This window comes from Chelon labrosus, assembly GCF_963514085.1.
Source record: "Chelon labrosus genome assembly, chromosome: 21".
Classification (NCBI taxonomy): Eukaryota; Metazoa; Chordata; class Actinopteri; order Mugiliformes; family Mugilidae; genus Chelon; species Chelon labrosus.
The window spans coordinates 7,419,222-7,439,626 of NC_140354.1; the positions used below are offsets into that span (position 1 = coordinate 7,419,222).

A 20,405-nucleotide genomic window follows, 5' to 3' on the forward strand; every position below is an offset into this window, starting at 1 on the left:
CATGTTTATCTGAACACAAACCAAACTCTCAACCTCAAATTATTAGACAGGAGACATAATTGACCCACAGACGGTTATGCTGTGAATCCAAATTACGTTCATATATCTTCATGGTGAAAAATAATGTCATGTAAGTAGGGTTTTGACAGCATTTAAAAACCCATCTAATAAGAAAACCTCTAGGAATGTGAACTATCCACAAAATGTTTCCTTTGCCCCAAAGAGAGTAAATTGGCGGCATTTGCATGCAGGGCTGATTGGAAAGAACTCAACAAAATAGAGGAGTGACCAATAGGATGAGGCTTGACAGAAACACCCAGACAGATTGAGGTTGATCTGGTAGGTAAACAATGAAAGCCCTGACCTCCCATCGTCTCCCTTCTGAGAACAAGCTTACAGCCCTCCAGAGTCAGGACCACATTCCTAGCAGCTTTTAGCAGATAGTTACTAAGAGTCCTGTGGGTAGTCTGAGCTCTGGGTGAGAAATATTTCCAGAGCATGTGCTATGCACCGTTGTCCAACTACCAAAGCTGTAAAACTTGCAGATATTTATTTTTTTTAAGGCACGCACGCATGCAATGACAATAACAAGCTCGATTTTGAAAAATAATGTGTGCAAAATGAGTCACAAAATAAACCTGGCATTGACTTGCACCCAAGACACCCAGACTTTCAACCCGACATGCAACAAACCTGCATAAACTAACCTATTCATTTAAATCATTACACATGTCCGTGATGTGCAAATGAAGAGGGTTTGATAACTCAGCCAGATACTGATTAGTGTAAGGCAAATAGATTATCCTTTTTCAAGCTGACAGAAACACTTTCTGTATATATCTGCTAACAAAAAAAAAAAAAAAGGTGATACATGCAGAATGATCTCAGGTCCCGCTGGTGCTGTCTCTATCCTCACAGTCAATTAGCACACATGTTGCTCACATTACAAATCACACTGGAATACTGAGTCACTAAATGTTCAGTATGTGTTTTGACATGTATTTATGGATCAGTGGTTTAAAAGAAAGAGAAGAAGTATTCTGTCAGGAAGTAAATCCATCACGGATTTTCAAAAAGAAATAAGAAAAAAAAAAAGATGCAACAATGTCTTTCCGTTTCAATTTTCATCACATATTTATTGACTTAATTCATTAAATCAGCTGAACGATTGAATTATGCATACAGAGCTGGAGTTCAATGCTTCAATCTAAGGCCTGTTACCAATTGGAAGCATCTCTCTCTCTCCCTCTGCAGGTCATTTTGTGCTGATGAATGACTACGGGCCTTTTCTTTTCATTATTTAATCACTAAGAGGGCTGAAGTGGGGTGATCTGTCATCCCCTTATGTTCTACGCCTCCGCGACACCTTCATAAGCCTAAAAGGAGCACTTAGGATTTAGATAGCCCAAGATGGGCTTTCAGTCCGCCTGCAGTCTTCTCCCTGTGTTAGAGAACGTGTCAGAACAGGATAGCAGTCCGAGTATCAGGGAAAAATGTGTATCTGATGTTCCAGAAGGAAGAGGTGACTGTCCACTTGCCAAAAAATTGATTTATGTAAGATTAAAGACACAAATGCGTTCAAAGCTCTTCTTTTCTAGTGTGCAGCCGCTCTGAAATAGCTCCCTGCAAGTCGTCTCAGATGTTACACCACTGCTTCCTCATGGGTTTGTGATGTCACTCCACATATTCTGAGGTAAATCTTGTTATTACCCTCTGTCAGCGTGATATATCGAGGAATTAAAGATGATGCATATCTAAGTTTGTGGTTTGTGCTTGCGGTGGAGCCTGGCAACAAAGCCACTGCCAATTTCACCACATAAAGCAGAGCTAGTAATGAGCATAAGGGCTGCATATCACATGAAAGAGAAGCTATGAAAAAAAAAAAAATCTAGTCTTTTATGCAGAAAAGTGTAAAGACGTAGAGTACAATGGCAAGAAATCATGGGAGCTGAACAATTCCGCACTTTCCTGCGGGGTAAACTGCAGGCTAATCTGTCAGAGGCTGTAAAAACTGCAAAAACCCCTCGTCCGTGAAAGCGCCCCCAGAGAAATGTGATTGTGCCCACCCACTGACTGCTCACGATAGTATCTCTATAAATCAGGCGGCATGTGTTCTAACACAAGACCTTTCACCGCACCTTCTCGTACAAAACCCTCCTGCAACAGGTATCCTGGCTTCTCCTGCCTGCCTGCAGTTCAAAAGGGCAGAGTGGGAACATGAGACAGGTTAAGACTCACTGCTTGCTATTTCATAAGCCCTGAACTTAAAGTATTTTAGCTGTCAACGTTTCCTTAAAGGAGCAAGATCACAATCAGAACGTGGGGATCAGTCGGTTGCAAAATCTTGCCGTAATGTAGTTTCCAAACCGGGGTTGCAACCACGGGAAAGTACAATGTGGAAATCTTTCCTTTGCACTGGGCCGGTAAGTGAGGGGGAACTGCCAGTCTGGTGATAATTATAATCATTAGACAAGAGGGGAGACTAAACTAATTAACATCTAAGGACCATGTCTGTTAAATGAACTGCTCAAACAAGTAGAGTAAGTAAACCCATCCAGTGACCACACTGAGCCATTCCCCCCACTGTGTACCCTCCTCTTCGCTGTTAGTTCACATCACAAAGCACTGTGATTGCATTTTCGCAATCAGACTGAAAAGGTAAAAAGAAACACCGTCGCCAAATATGATTCGAAACGTCCCCCGCGCCTATTTTGGAAAGCTGCTGTCTTTCACGGTACACCAGGACTTTTAAAATGAATTTGTCAGAATTTGCAGCACGGTGTCGCTGTGAATAAGCGAACATCACTCTTGGGAATCCATTTGTATACTTTCTTTGCCTAAGATCATGCAGGGAACACACTGTTGATTCCGTTTACTTTCTTTTTTTTCCCCCAATGACGTACACAAGTTTTTTTTCCTGTTGTTTCCACCATGATATGTAGTCCCACAAAAAAAGGGCTTTTGATCTCAGTCTAAATGACGCTGCACTGGTTTGTTCAGAAAATGTCCAAATAATGCACAGTCACGAGCAGCCATGAGAATGTTATTCAGCGGTACTTAGAAATGCCACATTGTCTTCGGGGTGTTATTGGCACTGTCAGGGCACACTCATGTTCGTGATGTGTGGTCTGCAGCTGCAGGAGCAATTTTGACTCCCTTCTTTTGGAGCAGCTCGCGGGCTTCTCTTTGAGCACTTTCTCTCAATTAAAGGGGTTCTCTGTCTGCCTCAGGACCCCCAAAAACACTTTCACTCTTTTCTTCGCATCCATTCTTCCCCTCCCTCTTCCCCTCCCATGCACCAACCCCCAGCTACTCTTTCCCCTGGTCTCTTCTTCGCCTCTGTTCTCATGAAGTTTGCATTCCACACCTCCTCTGCAGACTGCACACAAAAGAGCAGAAAGCACCACTCCTGACCTGTGGCAAACATTCCAGTCCTCTTTTCACACAGCCAGAGTCCCTTATCCCTTGAGTAGCATCAGCCAGTGTCTGCCTTGTCCAGTGCTGTTGCATGGAGATGTTGCTATCGATAGGGCCAAAACAAACGACAACCGAATTACACTGTTGTGGTGAAATATTACTGTACAATTTAAGTGTGCACAAGTGATATATTTTACTAGTACACTTTTGAGGGAAAATGTTGGAAATGCTACACGACATTCATTACGTAGTCACTGCAAACTAAACAGTGTCTCTAATCACACATTTCATCTTTCATTATGATTATAGAAAACAGACTTTGCAGGAAGTTCCAGGAGCATCTGTCCATGTATCCGTAAAGTCAGTACACAGGAAATTGACTATTAAGCTATAAAAAAGGGGGCTTAGAGGGGATGGGAGTGTCATTTTCTATGACTTGGACTTTGGCAATGGACTTTGGTCAGAGATGATTTGGGCCCAGGGCTCAGCTGGAGTATGTGTCTGAGAGAGCTCTGAGGGATAGTGAAAAACGTATTGCTACCATGAGGGTTTGAAATCGTTGGTATTGAAGTGTAGCAGAGAAAGTGGAGAGGCAAAGGTTTGAGGTGCAAAGACCGCATTTACAAGACTTCAAAAGAACAGAAAGCGCGTGGCGTGGAAAAGCGTGCACGGGCTTGCATTATTCCCTTTCTTTTGTCTCCCTGAACCCCTCTCCCCCTGTGTCTTAGTGCCTCAGTCTACTGAAATTCCACAGCCATAGCTCGGAGGCTGACAGAAATCGCTGGCTCCATCCACACCTGTCCACTTCATCCAGAGGCCCAAGGGGAAGCACACTTGGAACGCCCCCGACTATAGTCCATCAGTTTACGTCAGCTTTTCTAGCACCATATCTTCTGGTGTAGGGCCGCCATTGTGTATGTAAGTGAAATAAAATGCTATGGCCAACTGTCAATGAAGACTCTCAGGAAATTATGTAGACAGAAATGTGAAGCCAAATCTTTGGAAAATAATTAATCTCTTATTTGGGGAATCAGAGGGGTATCTTATCTGACAGTGACATTTAGTGTAATAAAGACTTTTCTAGCTTTAAGTTTGGTCTCTGCTGAGTTTTATACCACAGTTGAACGCATGCACTGGACTTTCCTGTAGTGGTCATACACAAATTAGGGGTCAAAATTTGCTAAAAAGAAGTCAGGAAAGTTTCCAATAGCATGAATATTGTATGGACTTAACTGATGTGCTCAAATTGTGCACGAATGCACTGTCTTTGCTTCACTTATCCTCAACATGTGTCTAAATGGCTGCCAAAGAGGTTTCTACTATAGAGTAAATGAGGGAAAATGTCATTTTGTCTGAATACTCTCTGCAGGAACTGCCTTCATAAAATGCTTGGGGTGGATTTTTTTTTTTTTTTTTTTTTATTGTAATGCTAAACCTGTCTCTGGTTAGTGATAGACCTTTGAAAGACCAGGACTCTGGACTCCACTCACGGTTAATATGAGGCTTCCCTACAGGAGAATTTTTCCTCTCAAAGATGTGGCAAAAATAAATAGCTGCTCTTGATGATAGAAACCCATTCATAAGTAACCTTAAGTCACCCCCGGAGCAGACAAACGGCAACTGGATTAAATGGCGTAACCAAGGGATGATTCATCATTGTATGGAATACGCTTTTAAGGGCGGAAATGCTTTGTGTCAGACGGTCTAGTTGAAAATCTGTTGAGTCAGAGGAATACATAAACCAGGTTTCAGGCTGGGGTGAAAATAAAGAGAGGATACATCCAAACCTATTATGGTATTAATGGTGGGGAGCTACAGTCAAGCCTGGACTCTTTCCAAATGAGAAATGAGAAAATCCAGCGGTGTAATGTACAGGTTGACGTAAATACAGAAATAAATGACTCCATTAATGAATGAATAAACAGGCACACTGAGTTCATACTAGTTATAAGTGTAAAGCCGAAGAGAAGGACTTGACTAATGCATGCAGTAGGTTATTACTCTTTAGGCAGTTTGCGAATCCATGCTTGGGAATTATTAGAATCACTGTTATAGCGAATAAAAAACACCACACTCCCATGAAAAAAACAACACTTTTCATGCAGTTGCATCACACTTAGCAACAGGCCCCGACATGACAGAAAAAGAGCCTTATCTAAGATCTTATCAAAGCAACTTTGGCCCGTTATGACATCCCTCAAGAACAGAGTCCACTTGTCAACAAGACAGACCTTTGCTGATGACCCAAACCCAAACAATCTGCCAAATAAACTCAGATCACCCCTCTTACATTCTTAAATGGTCTTATTATTTGGATTGCAGGGACAGTTGATGAGGCATTCAACCCGAGTGCTACATAAGTGTGCTTCGCCGTATGCTACCACTAGATGGCGGTACAATGCAAAGAATTAGATCGAATAAATCAAACGCTGCCTTCCAAACTTGAGGTCAGAGAAGAATGAGAGGTTTTATTTAAAACAGCTACAGTCGAATTAATTTGGTCTTAAAGTCTGGGAAACAGGAAATAAGCATACTACTACTACTACTACTACTACTAACTCTATTAACCCTACTGCTACTACTACTACTAATAATAATAATAATAATAATATGTGCACCATATGTGCATCCCAGCCATTTTAGTTATTTATTTTGCGTCAGTTTGATTCATTGCTTAAAGGTGAGTAACTTGGTGAAATTATTATTTAAAAAAAAAAAAAAAAAAAGAAACAAAACTGAAAATGTGAGTAAAATTACCTATTGGTAAAACTATACGTGCTGTTGGGAATGCTGCATGTGGTGTCACAGCGTTCTGCTTGGCTATATTTCACATTTCAATATTGCATATTACAGTTCTTTATTGTTGGGGGGGTCACCAGCTCAGAAATCAAGCACTGCCCCCTCCACCACATGCCCGTGCGCGCACACACGTCCACACATTTTTAAGGAATTAAGTAGATTTTTCTTGGGCAGGCGGCACCTATCAAGTTTAAAAAACTTCCAGCGGTGTTTGCAATGTCGTCTCTCTCTCTCTCTCTCTCTCTCTCTTTTTTTTTTTTTTTTTTGTTACTGATTTTATTGAACATGTGACCGAATTAGGCGCTCACATGGCTGCCGTGGCTGCATGATCCGCTTATGTTTTTTAAAGTCCGGTGATCGGTAGCTCCCTCGGCAGCGACCATCCGGAGCAGAGGACCGCTGAAAAACACAGCGCCTACCCTGACAAATCATGGCGAACAGCGGGCAGAAAGTTGTCCTGATCACCGGCTGCTCCTCAGGCATCGGGTTACGAATTGCCGTCACGCTGGCCAAAGATGAAAAGAAGCGTTACCATGGTAAATGCGCTTTCTTCTATATTGTTTCTTTGATCGGAACTATTAGTAGCAAGCCTGTAATGGTGCGGGTCGCTTGAAGGACTGTTCCGTGTTTACTTTCCCTGCAAAACTCTACAATCGCACCAAGCCTCCTTTACGCACGAAGTTCGACTGAGTTTCATGCGCAATGCTCCGTCTTAACGCTCATTCGTTATTTGGTGTAGTGTCCATTTAAATAGCTTAACCCTAGTAATATCGGATCCATATCCTTTTGTAAGGACTGGGATTCCGTCGCCCCTTTGGTTCAACTATTATCATCTGAAAGCGCAGTTTCCAGGGAAGGGCTCTGCGCGGATGCCTCTTGCCAGGCTGGATTCTTGAAAGGAGACTTGTCAGTTCTCTTTCAAGTGACTTCTCCTGCACAAAGCCCGCTTTTATTGCTGTGAATTGTAGACCGCCTGCTCCGGTTTAGTGCCGTATCTAATGTGCCTATAGTCCCCTCACTGGAGCGAGTGTTGAAAGGGGGACAAAGTTTGAGACCTGTACAAGCGAGGGTTCACTCTAAAGCAAGGGCCCTGTTTGAAGTCTTCATTGGCACACAGTGGAGCTGGGGAGTCCCACTTTGACATTGTTGGTCTGTGTGTCTCCTCTACTGCTTCCCAGCCACCATTAATGTCACTCCAGGAATTGTGATTTAATTCAAAAACCCTTCCACGTTGTGGAGCCCCAGACAGAATTATCTTAGACCACCTTATAACCCCCACCCCTGTTGGTGGGAGTTTGCCTCAAGACCCCTGTGACAAGAGCTTTTTTTAGCATGTATGCATACTGAACTGCTTATCTGGCTGTACAGTCAGTGAGTTAGCTGTGAGCCTCTTGATTACTGTTATCATTTTATGTAACCCGTAATTAAAATCAAAGCCTACTCTTCCTGGTTGTCCACTCCAGGCACAACCGTGCAAGGGTTTGTTAAAGGTTTCTTTTTCTCTCCTGTAAGCCACTGGGATCTGATGGGATTTATTGCCATGAAATAGATGAGCAAAACAAAAGCGACTGAGTGCCCCCTCCCTCCCGACAATGGTTTGAGCAGATTTTTGTTTCTGCTGTGTGACCTGCTTTCAATAAGGCCACATCTGAACAACAAAGCTGATCTGCTCTTTTCTTTAGGAAATCCTGCAGAGATTAAATATTGCATTGTGCATGAAGTAATGGTTCGTTGCAGTAACATGAACAAAACACAGAGAAAGCCTCAAAATACCCCCAGTGCAATGTGGTTCTTTCAAGAATGTTTAAGCTGCCCAAGAGTAATTCCTTCAGGGCCCAGAAGAACAATGGTTCTCTTGTTCACGTCTCCACCAGCACGTAAATCTTTCTGTTGCTTCTTGAACAGCCGCTCTCAAATCATTCGATTAGACTTAATTAGACTTCATGAGATGTCTTTAATGCAGTGTCAATCTGACTGCTTAGAATGACAAATACGACAATGAGACGGTAACATTCTCAAAAATGTATTCACTGCTACCAATGCATCATGAAATATTACGTCAGTAATACTGCACAGCTTAGAAATCTCAATCTAATCTAAACCACGTCTCTGCTCGGACAAGAATCAGGTGAGGCTTTGACGTTATCTGGCAAGGGAGAACAGGTAGGTTTAGATAAATGTGGGAACAGGAGGTTGTTTACTCCTGCTTGTTGCCATTGTGCAACAACACCGCCTGTCTTTTTGCATGTTAGATAACGTCACTCAGCGTTGTGTAGGCAGAACACACGGTGTGAAAGACGCCACGGAAACCAAGTCAACCCCGAGCTGATAGCCGCTGTCGCTGCTCTTGATAGATTCCTGTGCTGTATGTAGGTTAATGTTGCCCAGCGTGTAAAGTTCAGAGGAGATCAATTCTGTAAACTAAGGGGCGTGGTCTTTTCTGGGAACTCTGACCCACACATCTGACTCTGTCACAACATGTGTGTGTGTGTGCGCGCGTTTTTGCCTGTTTGTGCGTTGAGTTTCGATAAGTAGTCAGTTTTACAGTAGGCCAAAGCTTTTTTTAATCACAGTGAAAAATAGATTTATGATCTGCTTTATGATTCCAAATCAAATGTACACAAACCACATAAATATGTCATGTTAACACTGATGTTTTAAAGCGCTCCATGCATTCCTAAAATACACGCAGTTCCAGGTTGTGTTGCGGAGCAGTTCTCTACTTTCTGTAAAAAGTTCTTTTTGTCTGAAGCCACGTAATCCAAGACATTTCTCTTTCTCTCCCTATCAGTCATTGCCACCATGCGGGACCTGAAGAAAAAGGACAAGCTAGTTGAGGCAGCTGGAGATGCGTATGGAAAGACCTTGATGTTGCTTCCATTAGACGTGTGCAGTGACGAGTCTGTCAGGCAGTGCATCAACAATGTTAAGGACCGCCATATTGATATCTTGAGTGAGTGGGACTGAAAATGAGGCTTGCTTCGCCCCTTTGAATTGCACGTCTTCTCGACCTGCTCTATAGTGCCACAGACTATGTCTTTTGTATTTTATTTAGTATTTTTAGTTAAGTAGTTTCAACCTGTGGATTTATTATCTTTGCTTGGAAATAATAACCAAATGCATAACTAACTTCACATTCGTAGTAGCTTGTATTTAATAAAAACTGCCATTCATTACTGTGATAATGACACTATTTTAGGAAAAAGCTTTTTAGACAGTGGCTGCACGCAGATGGGTTGAGTTGGTGGAGGGAGGAGATTGTGAGGGTCATAAAAATATAAAACTACACCAATATCCGGAGTGAGCGAAACATACAGTAGCTGAAACCAAGCAAGCGGCTATTCCCATAACACCATCTTTTCCTGAATGGGAGGTCCTCGCACCTAATGCAAACCCAGAATCTCAGCAGGTTCATTGGGTTGACTCGTGACACGCGTGATTTGATTGTGCATTAAATCGTATGTTCCCAGATTAATAATGTCTGAATAAGCAGTTCTTTTAAATCTTGGGTTTAGTCTTTAGTCTTTAGTCTGGATAAAGTGTCTATTTATAAACCCTTAAAAACCATCTTATCCTAAATCCAACATTGCATCCCCCTTCACCTCATTACTCAAGACCCACAGGCCTTTCAACATGGACTGGTGTTACATCACACCTCTCTGTTGTTGTCATACGCTGACATCTAGTGGCAATGTCGAGTAGTAGTTTCAGTCTAGGAAAGTTAAGCCCTCATCTCATTAAATCAGCATCTTAACCATGTAATACCAATGTTGGACATTCAAGCGTTGTGTCATTTTTTTGAATCCGTCAGTTAACAACGCAGGCGTGGGCTTGCTTGGACCCGTGGAGAGCATCAGCATCGAGGAGATGAAGAGGGTGTTCGAGACCAACTTCTTTGGCGTCGTTCGCATGATTAAAGAAGTGATGCCAGACATGAAGAAGAGGCGTTCAGGGCACATCGTAGTCATGAGCAGTGTTATGGGTCTTCAGGGTATGTTAACAATGTATCTACGAAATTAGTGAAGTCAGAAATCTTTGTTATAATCTGTTGTTCAGAATATTTGGCAGAATAAGTTTACTTATTAGAGAGAAGCAGTTTAGTTTTTTGTTTTTCTATTTCTTTGTGTCTCGCATTACATATTAGAGAGCATCTGATGCACTTTAGATGTTTCATTTGATAACGCAATTCAGCGATGTGTCCCTGTTTCTGTTCTTGCATCAGGAGTGGTGTTCAATGACGTTTACACTGCCTCTAAGTTTGCGATGGAAGGGTTCTGTGAGAGTATGGCTGTGCAGCTGATGAAGTTCAATATCCGGTAGATTACCCGCCTCCCTCTGTCCTTCCTTCACATCTGTCTTTGCTTTGTGATATACATGCTCCCTCGTGAATCTTTCTGTGTCTGACTCGCCTCAGGTTGTCCATGATTGAGCCCGGTCCGGTGCACACCGAGTTTGAGACGAAGATGATGGAGGACGTGGCGAAGATGGAGTATCCAGGAGCGGATGCTGACACAGTTCGTTATTTTAAAGACGTTTACCTGCCGTCGTCGATAGATATATTTGAGGCCATGGGCCAGACACCAGAGGACATAGCCAAAGTAAGAGGACAGGTTTTCTGACTGACGTTTGACCAGATCTGTGTCAGGATTGAATCATGTGTGGTGAGTTGCTACAGTCTGGCCATAAAACCCTCTTTTGTTTCTCTCCAGTGCACTAAAAAGGTTATTGAGTCGAGCAGTCCTCGCTTCAGGAATCTGACCAACAGCCTCTACACACCCATCGTGGCCTTAAAATACGCAGATGAGACTGGCGGCCTGTCGGTGAACACCTTCTACAACTTACTCTTCAATTTTGGCCCTCTCATGCACATCACCATGAGCATCCTCAAGTGCCTGACTTGCAGCTGCCTCCGCAGGCGCACCATTTCACCCAACTGAAGAGGGCCCTCCCGGTTTGTTCACCCCAGCCAGGTCCTCTGTGCCTTTTCCCGAGGTCTTGGGCAGAGCAGGTAGACTAGAAGCAGTAACCCGGAGAGAAGAGGAACCTTTTAGTTCGAAGACACTGCCACAATAAGCTTTGCCAGGCAACATGCATAATTGCACACATTTGTCTAGAGAGATGTTGTATGCGTATGCTGACACAGTAACATGCATACCCCACAACACAGAAAAAGCAACACACACATTGACTTATTATACAGATTAAAAGGAGAATGCCATGTGTTGCTAGGGGAAGATCTGAAAGGCATTAAAGGAAGTGGATTATATATATTTATATATATTGTTTTAAGAGAACACACAGACGGAACATGAGATACAGTCTGAAAGCACAAATGAACTCAGTAAACAAGAGGAACAATAACATTGTAGAGAATACAGAGACAATAATACTATAATTTGTAGCCTAGACCATTTTACACTCAGGCTCACAGAATATAACATGCTTTTTTGTTGTTGTTGTTGTGCCCTACATTACGTGTTTGCCTTAATGTAGTATTCCTGTAGTCATAACTGCTGTTGAATCGTATTTTTAATCTTTTGATAAATTGAATGTTTTTGGTTTTAAAGAGTTTGCCGAAGGGGTGGTTCAGGTATTTTTAATCTAGCAATTTGATTAAAAATAAAAACAAAATCCTGATTTGTCGCCATATGTCTTTTTTTTAATGACAACGTGGACCATATTTTATGATAACGTTGTTAGTAAAACTAACGGTAAAAGCTCTGCATGCTTTTTCTCTGCAAGCCTCTTTGACACCAAGAGGGGGCAGTATTTCTCTGCATTGTTTGTAGCCAACCTGTGGCTTTCGCAGGACTGGCCTTTTTCACACCAGCCATTTTGGCATGCCACCGCACATAAAAGAAGTAGAACAAATAATAACACAGAAACCTACAAGGTTTGGTCTAGATAAACCGGTTTCAGGGTTCATAGGCATGGCTTACCGGTAATTATGACTGTGATTTACAGGATGAATTTTCTGTTGTGAAACTGAGTTGGAGGTGTATAGGAATCTGTCTTTGCCTGAGATAGACAAGTACAAGAAAACTGAATTAAAATCTTTAGTGAGAACATCAATAGTTAATAGCAGTATTATCAAAAATTTGTCATATTGACAATATCTCAGCCAACAACTACTTTTGGAACAATATTTGGGTGAAAGGCCTCTTGCGGAGCACATATTCGTTTTTGCATATGCATTTTTTGTGAGTGTGCCTGTCTGTGCACATGTGCACACATTAGCATGTGTTTGCATGCATGTGATTGTGTGTGTGAATGTGTTATACGAGCACGTCTATTGGCCAAGTTAGTGATCTGTTGATGGATATAAAGAGGTCATGGCCTGCTCCCCATCAAAACCCCTCCCTTGAACCCCCAACCCTCTCGCACACACACCCGGCTTTGTGCCGTGTGAGAGAATGTGACCTGGTTCCCATCCCTGAGGAGGGGTGAAAACTAATGACAACCTCAGACACATTGCGCAGCCTTGAGCCTCCCTCTCCAGCTGGCCCTCTTAGCCCATCGGGACCCCCTGGTCCTGGTCCACACTGGGAGAGGCCTTAGGGTTGGGCCTAGGTAGCCTAGCTGCAGTTTGCCCTGCACACTCTGTCTCATCCCATGCTGCTGTGCCCTTCCAGGCCCGGGGTAGTTGCACTCATTCAGAATGAATGCATGGAGCTCCACATAACAGGACAGTGCAACTGGTTGCAGACCTGTAGTTTCTGTTCAGTACAATGAGTGCAGTGCCTCAGCTCTGTGTATGTGTCTTCATCAGAGGCGACAGCTCCGCACAATGGAACAAAGACACTGTCAATCACAATCAAATGGGTGTGTGTGCGGGGGTTGGAGGGGAAGGGGGGATAGGGGATCCGAGGAGGTTGGGGGAGGAGTCTGTACGTCCTGAATGTTCAGGGGGATGCCAAGACCCAATGTGGGACACTGAAGGCTAATGGCAGGGGGTGGGTAGAGGGTTCGGGGCAGCAAAGGGTGGGGTCTGTTGCACTTGGGAAAATGAGAATTGGGGTGCCTAGACCTGAATGGAAGACCTATTTACTAATTGAATAAACACAGGAGCTACAGCAAAGTCTCGTTAAAGAAGAGGTTTTTATCAAACCATTGTTGTGTGTTTTTGTTTCTCAATCAACAATGTAATTGCAATATAATGAGGGCAGTGTGACGTGGTTAGGTCTTCTCTTAATTGTAACCCTGTCACAATTTCTAAGCCAGTAAACACTGACTGGATTTGCCCGTATGCGACCTGCGTACTAAGCATCCACTTGTGTTATGAGGAGAATGGCCAAAAGAAATAAGCAGTGATAGCTTCGGCAAATTTACAGAATACGCATTTCTTTCACTATCGTCATCACCAGTCAGTGATGAGGCAGAGGGGGGAATAAGAGATCTAAAGAAAAGGGAGCTGCGCAGGTCAGAAAATTGTGAGAACTGAGCTGGGGGAGGACAAGAAGAGAGGGAGAGATAAAAAGAAACAGAGGAAGCAACAGACACAGCGAGAAGCGGGATGCTACTATTAAGTGGAGCTGATGTCTAGACAGGGTGCTTCAGTCTGCTCCCAGGTCAGCTTGGATGTGAATCAGGCCCCACTTATCTATTTCTGTCATTACTTCCTCTGCTATCAAGGATCCATTTTGAACAATTGAGAAGAAAGTCACTGAATGAAACATTGTGTTTCTGTGATAACAAAACAGACCAACAGTTAAATACATTTCAGTCACCATTTATATTGTTGCATGTCACTGGAGATGTAGCCACACGGGACATACCACCGTCCACAGGGCTGAGCTGAGGTCTGAGGGGAGCTATCAATCTTTATAAAGTCAAAACAAGAGAAGCCCAGGATGCCCTGTGGCCGGCCTGTGGCAGTATGGGTCCATCAGGGCAGCAAAGTCCATCCACAGGGAGGAACAAACACGCAACCTCTTCTCCCCTCCTTCTTCCCTCGGTCCATTCCTCTTCTCTTTCCCTCCCTCTTGCTCACTCTCTCTCTTTCTCTGAGGCCCACTGTCTGTCTGTCTGTCTGTCTGCCATCTCTTCTGTCCTTCTCCATAACTCCACTGTCGAGTGACCTCTCTCAGACCCGTCGTGGGTCGATTGTTTGTTCGCGCATGAAGAGGGTCTCATCGTCTCTCGTTCTGAGTAGAGCTGCTTGTTTGTAGGGCCATTCAGGAACGTTTGGAGCATAAATAAAGATAAAGACTCTAAAGAATCTTGGCTCAGGCTGGCCCGGTCATACACATTTCTTTGCAGACACAGGACTGCTATTGTCGCAGTCATTCCTACATTAGCCTTGTCCCCTTTCCCAATGGCTCCTCCAGATTATAAACAATCCAACAGGAATTTCCAGACAACCATTTTGTTTTGTTCCGCTCCATACGCTCAACGAAACAACCAGTTTCAATGACTGTGAAACCCTGTGATTAGAGGGCTCAAAGTATTATAAATCTCCAACATCAGGATGGCTTGATTGTGCTGGGATTATAGGTGATGTAATCTGATCTCATGTAACGTGATCATCTCGTTTTGTTTAATCTTGTTTTCTTTGGACTGTGAGGTCAGTCTGGTGTAATATTCCATACGATGAGTCTGACGGTGTCACAGCACAAGTCTCACTCAAAACCTGATACTCCTGTTTGCGGGCAAGACAAGGCAAGGAGCCTGACGTCAGGGAGCGTGATTCCGAAAAGGCAAAAGACAAAACCGGGCAAACGGATGGGACGGAAAACAACTTGAACAAGCTCCCAAGCACACAAAATAATTCCTCCCTTCTCACCATTGAGCGCAAACGTTTATTTCTCAAACATATCATCTCTCCGTTGCCTTCTCAGCCTCCTCCACCACGGATCACTTGTTGTCACTCTTTCAGTGTTGTAATTAGACGTCTGGGAATCCCGATGCGGAGGAGATTTACATTTACATTTTTAATTTGCAGAAAAATAACAACATGCTTTGCTCTCTGGTTCAACCGACACCGAGGAGGGAATATTTCCGACCAGGGGGGTGCCTGGTTTGCCCTTTTAATTTGTTTCCCAAGAATGGCTACGCTTTTCAGTTATTCTGCCTCTGCCAGCGTGAGAGTGTTGATGTGAAAGAGAGAGGACTCAAAGATACCAAAATAGATAGATAGATAGATAGATAGACAGATAGATAGACAGATAGATAGATAGATAGATAGATAGATAGATAGATAGATAGATAGATAGAGACTCTCTTTGTGTGATAGACGGTGACCTCATCAGAGGGTCTATCAGTATTGAAGAGTATTGAAGTTTGCTCTTGCCTAGCAACCCTGGCCCTATCCCAGCCTCGTTTTCCTGCCAAAGAGAAACCCCTGCTCAGGTCCCGATCAGCCCTGCCATGGATATGATCTATTCACTGTTGCCAAAAATAAAGATGAGAATCCAGACAGGGTGCCGGCACACCCTCGCCAGGAAGCCCGTCTTAGTCCAAGGAGCCACCGTGGCTGTTTATTCAGCTTGAGTGCACCACATCTTGGCAGCCAGGCTGACACTGAATAGACATTCAAAATGACAGCTCGTAAGTACATAACAGTAAGATAACTGAAATAATAACGGCATCTACTTCCTTTAAGTGCGGATGAACGGTAATCTTTGTTTCATATTCATGCATCCACCAAGGATTTCTTTTTTTTTTTTTTTTTAATCAAAACAAAAGAATGCCTCCATCTATTGACCGTGAAAAGATGCTCGTAGATTTGTCCCCAGTGAAGAGATGTCTTTGTTGGTTATCTGCATTGGCGAGCCGCCTCCATTTGGCTCAGCCTAATCAGAACACAAACACGCCTCTGTCATTTGGCCGATGTCCCTCGCACCCCTCCTTTTTTTCTCTCTCTCTCAGTCTTTTATTAACTGGCGCTACAAATTAGATTCTATTTTCTCAGTCCTCAATTTATTTTCACATATCTTTTTTTATTTTCTTCTACTGCCTCTCATCCTCAAGTTTATGAGACGTCGTTCGCATGCAATAAAAAGCGTCTCTCTCTCTCTCTCTGGCCCTCTTCCCCCCAGCATAGCGTCTGATTTGTTTTCTCCCTTTCATCTCTCTTCTATCTAATCTGCTCATCTAGGTGGTGCGTGTCTCTCCCTGAGGCCCGACATGCACTGGCTTTGCTTGTCTGTGCACGGCCCGGTTTCGGTTGCTCGAGGGGAAGTGCTGCAATATAAGGCGAGTCCCGGAGGGAGAGGACCTGTGCTGTATTCCTGATGCATACAAGGTGGTCACATCCTGAATATGTTCACGGCTTACAACTTCTCCAACATGGCTACGAGATTAAGACACAGCACAGAGAAAGACAGAGAGAGATCGACTAAATCTGGTCAGCAAATGGAACTGATCAGGAATTGTTGCCCACAACTTGACATTTCTACTGTCATAAATGTTTATACATTAAAATTAGAATTGGGAGACTATCGGTGAACCCTGAAACCTGTGTGCCTCTGTAGCATTAGATGAGTTTATAAGATTAAATGGCACTTTTTCAAAAGTTGCTCGTATTGATGAGATATATCGCAGTGTGTTCTGCAGGTTATTGCTGTTGCTGGAGGTTTTTTTTTTTTGTAACTACATGCACAATCCACAGATTGAATCCGGTAACTGAAACCGAATGTTTGTCTTTTAAATCTTGTGCTGATGCAGCATTGTGCTTTTGTTTAGATTCCCAGCAGCCCCTGCAACAGGCCACTGAGCTAACACCATGACTGAAAATGCAACAGAAACAGCATATCAACATCTACGATTATATATACAGTAACATGTGCAGCATATCTCAACATTATATTGTATTTAAATGCATTTGAATGAAAGGAAAGACTGATAAAATGCTGATCTCACAGTTTAATCCAGACATTTCTTAACACTCGGTTCCTGTTACTGGGCCACTTCACAGTAAAAGTGTCGATCAAACTGTGAGTCATTTTCCATTTAATGTGTGCTGGTGCACTTTGCTGATACACAGTTTGCTCACAGTTTCTTGAGAAGAAAAAAAAAATACACCAGCGGCTGTTATTGCTTGAGCAGGGCGACAGGGTTTTTATTTGTTGTCATTTGTTATCATTTATTAACCCATTAAGTAAATTTGTTCACCGCGTGCAATCTGAGCAGTGCGAAGCCACATGTGCGGCGCCTGGGGAGCAGTTTAGGGTGTTTAGACGCTTCGTCAAGGTACCTCAGCCGCAAGCATTTACCTTCAAACCAATGAACGTAATCTGGTCCGAAAGCTGCCTCTCTAACCAAGTGTCCATAAGGTTTAAAATTATTTATACAAACAGGATGTGTCCATTTTTTTAATCATTTTTTAATTTATGATTTGCATTCAGAAGGTCAGAAACAGAATGCTGAATGCTTCAAAGCATTTCTCTGACTTATTTGTGAAGGCTCAGGGTGGAATGGAAGAGAAATGATCTCCAAATTAGCCATGCTATCTGCACTTTATTGTATATGTGTTGAAAGATATCCTCTATAACCTATTTATGCTGCACATGCAGTACAAATAGACCATACAGTACATTCTTTGCAGGTTCTGAGTTGAGACCCATCCCGAGACAATTGGGGTCTTTCTGTGTGGGGTATTCATGTTTCCTCTGTGTTCTCCCCGCTTTTTTTTTTTTCCTCTGGGCGCTCCGGTTTCCCACCACCCTCAAAAGATGTGTGTTAGGTAATATGAACACCACTGCCACTGGCAAGAGAACAGAAAGTGGTCCCTGGGCACTTTATAATAGCCGAAATGGGATAGATCCAATGCAGGGGGCAAACACGGCCAATAAAGTATAGATCATATAAGCAATGTAGCAAAGTGTAATAAAGTATAGCATCATATAAGCAATGTTTTTATTACGGTATTTATATAATTTATTATATTTTACAAAAACTAGCAAAAGAACATATGTTTTGGTCTTGTTTTCTTAAGGGTTAAGGGTTCATAATAGAAAGAAATCCAAAAGAATACACTACACATCTATAAATCTAAATTTACACTTGTAAATCTGGATCTTGAAATCGGCCACATCATAACTCGCTAATGTTAGTGTTGAAGTATGACTTGTCAAAAATGAAAATGTTATTGATGAAATGTGAACCGGTTGTATCTATGCCATGTCAACGAGGGCCAGACCTTTCTCCCAAATGGAGGCCCTCCCCATATTTCCCCTGACCTGTGGAGAATTGCCTGACTGTGGCGTCTGCTGAAGGTCAGGTCTGCCATGAGCGCAGGGCAGGTCCCCACTCATGTGATCGCCCACTTCCCTGGCTATTTGCCAGGAAAGAACAGAGTGATGTGTTTGGGTCGGGGTGGGAAAAGCATCCCTCGGAATGTGACTTTGAGAGGACTGTGTGGGACCGGCGAGAAGGTCTTCCCCTTTCTCAGTGAAAAGGCCTCTCCTCCTGAGGCTATGGGAAGGTCAGAGGTCAGATGTACCCTGTGCCCACTCTCTGCGGCGCACAGAACCCACAGCTGATTGTGCAGCTCCATCTAGAAACCCTCGGGGCAGCGATGGAAACAAGTGACCACACAGCTTTGGCCAAACAGTTCTTCTCGCTCTCAGTCTAAAAAAACATAAATGCACGTCTGTTTGAGTCCGTCACATGGAGCATTAGTGTGGGTATTACACAATCATCTTGACTGTAATGTGATAGCTCAACAATCAATAATGTCTGTCAATCACGTGAAACTTGGTGTTGGGACAACGCTGCTCTGATGACCAAGTAGGACATGATGTAAACTGGGAAATTTTTGCATGTCCATCTTTTGTCAGTGTGTCTTGCACTTCTCTTTTCAGTCCCTTGCTGCCTAGGTTTTATTTTTGCTTGCAACTAACCTTAAACCCCCCCCCCCCCCCGTATTGCAAGAGTCTTGACCGAAATTTGCTCCAGAGCATGTACTGTATGTTTCCCAATTCCCGACTGATCTATTTATGACTTGTCCACATTCAAAATCAAATCGCCCCACTCTCTAGAGGTATTGTCAATGAAAAATGGCAGAACTTTCCCTCCGACTTGACCTCCACCGCTCCCCCTTTCTCCTCTTACAACACAAGCCCTCACAGGAAAATAATAAACAGATGAGTAGGATGGGAACAGCTCCCAGTGAGAGCAGCCAGGCACTTAGGCAAGCAGGCATCGCAGCTCTGGTTCCCAGGCTGGAGGACAGAGGGCAGGCCTCGGCTTGACTGCTGTAGTCATTAAGGAGAACCTGAAAAACCTGACAGAATTCACCGTTATCTGTCACTGTCATCCCCCAATTTACTGGCGCTACACACCCCCTTGCACAAGTCTGGACACACAAACTGAGGCTGAGGGTTAAACTGTTATTTCCATATATCAAAAACTTCCTTGAGGATTTGTTGTTCTGTCGTGTGCACTAGGTGCAGTTTTTTGACAAGTAGCTCCAGATGATTGGATACTACGGTTGTTCCTAATGGGTTGTGCCCACAGTTGCTCGATTCTCCCAGGCTTGCGGGCACAGACCCATGCCAGCATAATCTGCAGACAAACACATACTATTAACCACTCAGTTTTGCCGTAACTCCCGCCAACACACCCACAGACAGAAACATACAACCACTCGCGCAGCTCTTTCAACCGTGTCGCTAAAAGTCTGAGACGGATCTGCCTGCCACAAACACGCATCGGAGAGATCTCCAGCCTCAGCTTCATCAGAGTTCAGAAACACATTCAGAAACACACAGACGTCCCTTCAACACTCGAGCGCACAGACAAAAGTTCTGGCTTCGTTTCCCTCACTTCCCTCTCCTTCATTCTCCCTCTGTATTCTGGCAAGGCCCTCTTTTGAAAATTAAACACAGATCTCCCATAGATGTTGGGCTGACAGTTCCAGCTACGTGCCAACACTGCTAAACGTCTGGAGGTCAGAGGGTCTAGAAACAGCGGATCCCCGCTGACTCTCTCGAGCCAGATGAGTATTTCAGTTGGCTCTGCGACTACACATACTTTTGTGTCTCTTGGATGTTTCTGTGGGCCACTGACAGATGAACGTGGCAGTCGTAGTCGGGTGGTGATGTTTGCGTAAGCGCTGCAGCAATAGAAATACTGAGCGAGTGACACAGTGCCTCATGGACATGCACGCACACGTACACACACTGTATGCACACAAAGTCAAACAGGTGGTAATACGGGTGGGTGAAATATCACCACGGCAAGACTGA

General features: G+C 43.6%; 1 protein-coding gene across 1 annotated transcript; it reads left to right on the top strand.

Annotated features, from left to right (window-relative positions):
* The first annotated feature begins 6,512 nt into the window (after window positions 1-6,512).
* On the top strand, window positions 6,513-12,227 carry rdh8a (retinol dehydrogenase 8a). The gene is made up of 6 exons (XM_084570086.1): window positions 6,513-6,752; window positions 9,008-9,169; window positions 10,028-10,207; window positions 10,439-10,532; window positions 10,631-10,814; window positions 10,926-12,227. The coding sequence occupies exons 1-6, from the start codon at window positions 6,647-6,649 to the stop codon at window positions 11,151-11,153; spliced, it is 954 nt and encodes a 317-aa protein (XP_084426212.1). The 5' UTR covers window positions 6,513-6,646; the 3' UTR covers window positions 11,154-12,227.
* The last annotated feature ends 8,178 nt before the right edge of the window (window positions 12,228-20,405 follow it).

Excerpts from the sequence above, each read along its gene's own strand:
- rdh8a (XM_084570086.1), top strand. The coding sequence starts at position 6,647 with ATGGCGAACAGCGGGCAGAAAGTTGTCCTGATCACCGGCTGCTCCTCA. Across the intron at positions 10,208-10,438 it reads CAGTGTTATGGGTCTTCAGG|GAGTGGTGTTCAATGACGTT; the intron begins GTATGTTAACAA and ends TTCTTGCATCAG. Across the intron at positions 10,815-10,925 it reads CACCAGAGGACATAGCCAAA|TGCACTAAAAAGGTTATTGA; the intron begins GTAAGAGGACAG and ends GTTTCTCTCCAG.